Raw genomic sequence first — 6,028 nt, 5'->3', positions numbered from 1 at the left:
TCTGTGCCCCGCTTACTATGAAAATCATTGAATCGAGTCGCAGAGTTTGTTTTCAAATGTGCCATATCCCAGGATTCAGACTCCTGGTTAAATGTGTTGGTGCTGGAGAAGTCATCGGAACTGGTCCTTTTTATTTCAGCTTTTTACGGTGTTTAGTTTCCCCACAGCATTTCTGAAAATGCTTTTTGACATCTGAAATAAAACAAATGGTGTTTAAACCAAGATTACGTGTGTATTTCTGTGTATGAAACATGTTGCATGAGCAGAGTGAGAAGAAATATGTGACACAGTTGCATATTTCAAAGCATATATTTCATTAAATTTGCCAGTCTTCAGTTTCATAAACACAAATAATGCAGTGTCACAGACGTGACAAGAAAGTTTAAAAAAGTGCTTACGTAGGCCTAAGCTAAGTTGGCACGCTGTTGATTGCTGACACCTGCAATGTCTTACCTTTCCCACCAGAGGGAGCTAAGCATTAAAGTACAACATTCAACAACTGTGTGCTCCGTATAACTGGTGGTCTGCAGCCTTGGCAAGAGTGATCTGCGGTCGTTTAACATCACTCCGTGTGAGGAGTCGAATGTTCTTTCAGAAACTTTCTTCACTGTTAATTTAGCTGATAGAGTACACGATGCCTGTGGATAACTAGTGTGTCCACTGAAAGGAGATACTTGATAGTTTGGAGAGAAACAGTTGGCGCCTTTGGTAGCTGACTTGTACATTCATCTACAAAAAAAAAAACCAACTATAATTTTCAGTAGAAAAAAGTCTCAGCAGTGCAATCTTTAGTATTAGCTCAAGAAAGGGGCTATGATGCATATTGAAAACAGCTTTCCCAGTCCAGCTGCTTAGGTTCTCTTCCAAAACATCTTTCTACATCAGTCCTTGTTCCCGATCTGAGGAGCTCGCAGACGACTTTGTTGTCCAGATGAATGTTCCAAGAAAACACCTCCCTATTCTGCAAAAACCACCAGACCTAAATGTTTCACCAGTTAACAAAAATAGAACTAATATTTTCATGTTTAAGAAATGCGAGCGGGGATGCAAAACTAAGCATAAATTAAATGAACACGTCTTGTTTACATAATTTAGTTGCATTACTGGATTTGTGTCTGTCTTTACATTACTGAGATTGGCCTCTGACAGTAGGGGCACAAAACAATATTTTAATATTTATATTGAAGCTGTGCTAAATGTAGTGGGGTGAAAAGTGTGGATTCTTGCAGCCCCAATATCCCAGAAGATGTATGAGAATGTAGTTGGCCTATGGTTTCGTAGCTAGACCCCAGCGCCATCCTCACCCCCCGCCTTTTCCTCACCCCTCTCGGCAGTCCACAAAGTTACCTTTTATCCAGTAGCAGATCTGAGCGTATTTGAGGGGCGTGATTCTCACCGCTACATTAAATTCCTGAGACGCCCCTTGTCGCTCCACCCACTGATGCCCAGAAAAGACACCAATTACTTTCCGCTCCCAACGCCGGCGCCTCCCATCCCACATTCGGGCGTACACCCCTGAGCCACTGGCCCCAGGTTGAGCATCACAGTGCTGGTAAAGCAAGTCTGATGTCTCCTCGCCGGCCAGACAGAACCGATACACCAGCTGGCCTGGACGGTCATTATCGAATCCTGAGAAGTGGACCCGTCGACCAGGCAGCCTCTGAACTGGGGGGCTGACTCCTAACTTCATGTGGCGGCGTTTGTGGGGTTTCTTGAGCTCAAGCAAAGCGTAGTCATAGTCCATCCCAATGTCATTGGCATTCCCTTTAATCCATCCTTTGGGAACGTGGGTGCGCTTGGCTCTGATCCACTGGAACTTCATTTTGTTGTTGGTTGGTGGGGCGTAAGGAGCCGGGCCCCCTTCCACATGGTTGGTGAAGTTGGAGGGAAGGTAAAAGGAAGAAGGCTGTGTGTCTCGTTGCTTGGGTTTTAAAAAGCCAACCCGGAGCTTCTGTGCTCCCTTCACATAGTTTTTACCGTCATGAACACAATGAGCAGCCGTGAGAACATGACGGTCCCCCACCAGTGTACCGGAGCACCCAGTGGACAGTTTGACTGCCACTGAGAATGGATATTTAAGCAGGAAGTTCTGTCCAGCAATGCTAAAACGCCCATCATGGCCAAAGATCTGTCGCTTTCTCCTGACATGTGACCGCTCAGCCTTCCCAGATGACCCTGTGGCGTAGGCCGGACTGGTGACGAGGTTGGAGTTGTAGCCATAGATCCCAACGGCGGTCTCGGTTAGTTGACCGTCAGAGTGGAGAGTCTCATAGGCCAAAAGATGCCGCAGGTCCCAGTAGCTCCGCTGAGGCGCTCTCTTGTGGCATTCTGGGTCACACTGGGAGGTGACATCCAGACGAGCCGGCGACAGGAAGTGAGGGGCAGGCCGAGCCTCCGTGCTCTGTGGGAGGACCACAGGGACACGCTGGGGAATCCACTGGGGGCGGGAGGAGGAGGAGAAAACGGGGGGGAGGACGAGGAGAAAAAGGAGGGAGGCAAACCTGTGGGTGGGCAGGAGGAGAGACCAGGTGAACTACTGTGCTCAAGAGATGACGTGTATAGGACCAAACATTTATGCAGAGCCCACGTAGTTGTGGTCAAACAGGATGTCTGGGCCCCTCTTAGCGTCTGCATGAGAAACATCCTCATTCCTAGAACCATCATCACGGATTTATAATTAAAGGCATGGGAGTTGAGGGAAAATATTTTCTTAAAGAATGTTTGTCTACGCTGGAATTTGGCAGCTGTAAACCTTCACTGATATCACAGACAGGGCAAAGATCAGGCATTGCAAGGCTGTGATGAAAAATTCCTTAAATGGCCTGGGGCACTGCCCTTAAGCCCGCAAGAGCGGCTGAATACCACGCCGTGGTTTCGTATCTTAAACACACTCACATCACAATCTTGTCTGTATCTTGCAACTCGTGCAACACACGCAGTATAAAGGCCAGATTTTAAGATCTGTGTCTAAGCAGAAAAAACTAGTGATTTTCTGTAAAGTCATTCTTCATCCCTCTGTTTTGTTCACTGCTGCATCAATTAAATGTTAACTGTTTAGGCAACATTTCCTTCTTATTGTTATAACTTGCCTAAGTTTTGCCAAGCTTACTGCGTTGCGCACAGCCACACCTGACGTGGAGGTGACTTACCCGGGGAGCGCAGACCGGGAGCGCATGGCGTAACGTCTTCAGGTGAGCTGGTGGCTTCGCACTGTCGGGAAACCTCCCTCCTCCTCCTCCCCCCTCCTCAAACCAGGACTGGCAATGTCTGCGGCGGGAGTTGAACTGGCAAACACCCCTGCAGCAGCAGCAGCAGCAGCAGCAAGAGACCGGTCCCTCGTCCTCTCGGCTCTTCTCCCAGGAGCTGCCGGCCTCACTCAGTCCGTGACGGTTCGGGGTCGTCCGAGAGAGGCAGTGGGGCCGACGGCGGAGGAGGTTGTGTCATTGTGCGCGGCGGGAGGAGGTGTGCCGCATCTGCCGACGAGGACATGCGGCGCGGGTATGTCCGACCCCGACGCGGTCACGTGACACACCGCGTCTCCTGCTGCGGCTTAGTTGCCAGCTCACGGCTGTTCGTCATCTACCCACCGGCGGTGTCCGGTCATTTCAATAAGCCTGTAGTCATCTCCAGGTCGAGTGCGGGGTCGTGTGTTTTGCGGTTAGATGGGATGCGTGTATTTATTTTCAATTTTGACTAATGTCCGTGCGCTTCTGCACATCTCACCAGTATTAAAGAGGAATATCTCACCCGAGGGTGCAACCAATGATTGTTTTCTTTATGGATGATATTAGTAACAGTTTAGTTTTTAAAAAAAATTCCAGACAACTATGACGGATGGACCTGCAAGTTCCCGGTGACAAAGACGGTGTATTTTCTTTGGACAACTGTTGAGAATATTTAAAGAGATTAGGGACCAGCTGATTGTCGTGTCATTTGAGTGTCAGCTTTGATGTAAATTTATTTATAGACCATTAAAAAAAAAAAAAAAAAGAGACACGCAAAAAAATGAAAATCAATAAAAGCATGAAATTTGGAATTTATGGATAAAAGTATAAAACCACAATAGGCATATTGCAGTGATAACCAACAAATAATAGCAACAACAATTAGTTTTCTGTCAATCAGCGTCTTGATTTACCAGGTAATAATTCAGCACAAATCTCTACATTCTTATTGTGAGTTATGAATTGGACTTGCTTTTTAATAACGTGTATACAAATATAAAGGCCTTATAATGTACAACATTCATTTTATCCTTTGTAATATGAAGAATATAATGACCTCTGAATAGTGATTTTACCTTGTAGTGGCCATAGTTCATAGTATTATTCCATCTTACAGGAAATGGCCACATTTTCCCTTCACCTATTTAAATTTTGTTTGTGGTGCTAATTCATGACCGTAACATCCTTATCTTAAAGGGATTACATGGACTTTCCACGGGGAAGTTCTATCGTCATATGAGGTCTTTTTCAACAGATTCAGAGTCACCCATTCACTTACATTCAGAGCGGACAAGACAAGCAGCGAGGAGCTGCTCGGAGTTTTACAGTCACTTGATGTCTTGGTACCAGCGGGACGTGGCAAAATAGCTGAACTCAGACAAGTGCCGTCTGTCCAACAGAGGTAATGTCGGAGTGCAGAGAGGATGATGGAAAAGGCGCATGAAGCGGGCGTAGCTGTTTATATTTGTTAGTGTTTGAGAGAAAGATTGAGCCGTGCCACATGCGGTCGTGCGACCGACTCGTCGCATAAACAGTGACCCACATTCGTTCTTTAGATCGGGTAACACAACCGGATTCCCCCTCCTCCTTTCCCCTTTTCTCTCTCTTTGCGTCTCTCGCTCTTTCTGTCACACACAAACACATCCACGAATCCCGTCAAACTACTCATTAAATAACTACTTAGCACACACACACCAATGTTCCGCCCAAACAAGCTTTCACACTGTTGAGTCACTGGGTTGATTGCCCTCATGACTCTTGGCATAAATCACAGAGACCATTCACTTGGGACATTTTTTTGTTCATTTCACAGCAAAAAAAAAAAAAAACTCGCTCATTCCACATCACGCAGCCGTAATTATTCTCTCTGAAATATGACATTTAGATTCAAAAACAACCTCAGTGTGACTGTTTGTTCTGAGGAAGTAGCTGAGCAGTTTCCGCTTTACCCACCTGAGCTTTAAAAAAAATGTGCAAGCTGTTGCTAAATATTTGTGCTATATAATTACTTCATTGGGCTCAAGTGCCATCAGAGAGACAGGGAGACAGAAGGAAAGAACAAGAGGGGTGGGGGTGGTAGCTGGGGACTCATGCATGGCTGGACAGTTAACCAACCTCCACCAACGCCTCCATGTCCTGCAGCAAGTTGCTCATGGACAGACTTTGTCATGAAAAACATACTGTCAGCAACTTGCATTCTTGTGAAGCACGCGCAGAATTTATCGCCCCGTGCGGCTGAGTTTGTTTATTGCGAAATCAAAGCAATAGTTCGACGTTTTTGGTAGATATGCTTTCTGGCAGAAAGCTGGAGGAGAATTGCACTGTCACTCTCTTTCTGCACTCTGACTTTGTAACAAGACCCAGCAGCAGCTTAGGGAAGCTTAGTATAAAGACTGGAACGTGGGGGAACAGCTAGCCTGGCTTTGTCCAAAAGTATCAAAATCCACCTACCAGCACCTCAAAAGCTCACTAATGAACACGTTATAAAGCCTCCTTCGAATCTGACGCGCGGTGGTCTAACTTTACACCTTGCGACAGGGAAGTACAGGTGTATTTTTAGTCAGAGGTGCAGCACGGCACACTGTTTCACCCAAGCTGAAACAGGCTTGAAACATTCAACCAGAGAGGGCAACAACAACAAAAAAACCGCTGGTTTTCATCCTGGTTCTCAAGTTACTCTGTAATTCTTGTTGTCATGGTGAGGTTGCCAGTCGAGACTTCGAGAAGTTACTGCAGCTGGCAAAGAAGTAGTCCAGGGCATTACCCCCTCAAAGCAACCAATTGTTCATTTACACCCTCATTTT

At 46.3% G+C, this 6,028-nt stretch overlaps 1 protein-coding gene across 1 annotated transcript; it reads right to left on the bottom strand.

Annotated features, from left to right (window-relative positions):
- Positions 1–293: 293 nt before the first annotated feature.
- Positions 294–3,513, bottom strand: LOC120784208 (serine protease 23-like). The gene is made up of 2 exons (XM_040117836.1): positions 3,150–3,513; positions 294–2,501 (listed from the first exon to the last, which is right to left on the bottom strand). Exons 1-2 carry the CDS (start codon positions 3,173–3,175, stop codon positions 1,319–1,321), a joined length of 1,209 nt encoding a protein of 402 aa, XP_039973770.1. The 5' UTR covers positions 3,176–3,513; the 3' UTR covers positions 294–1,318.
- Between the last annotated feature and the right edge of the window lie 2,515 nt (positions 3,514–6,028).

The sequence above is a fragment of the Xiphias gladius genome, chromosome 1 (assembly GCF_016859285.1).
Source record: "Xiphias gladius isolate SHS-SW01 ecotype Sanya breed wild chromosome 1, ASM1685928v1, whole genome shotgun sequence".
NCBI lineage: Eukaryota > Metazoa > Chordata > Actinopteri > Istiophoriformes > Xiphiidae > Xiphias > Xiphias gladius.
Note: the sequence above shows the minus strand (reverse complement) of the source record. Positions and strands in the feature narration are given on the sequence as shown.

Coding starts and splice junctions, on each gene's coding strand:
- LOC120784208 (XM_040117836.1), bottom strand. CDS start 3,175: ATGCGCTCCCGGTCTGCGCTCCCCGG. Junction 2,502..3,149: donor TCCCGGTCTGCGCTCCCCGG/GTAAGTCACCTC, acceptor GCCCACCCACAG/GTTTGCCTCCCTCCTTTTTC.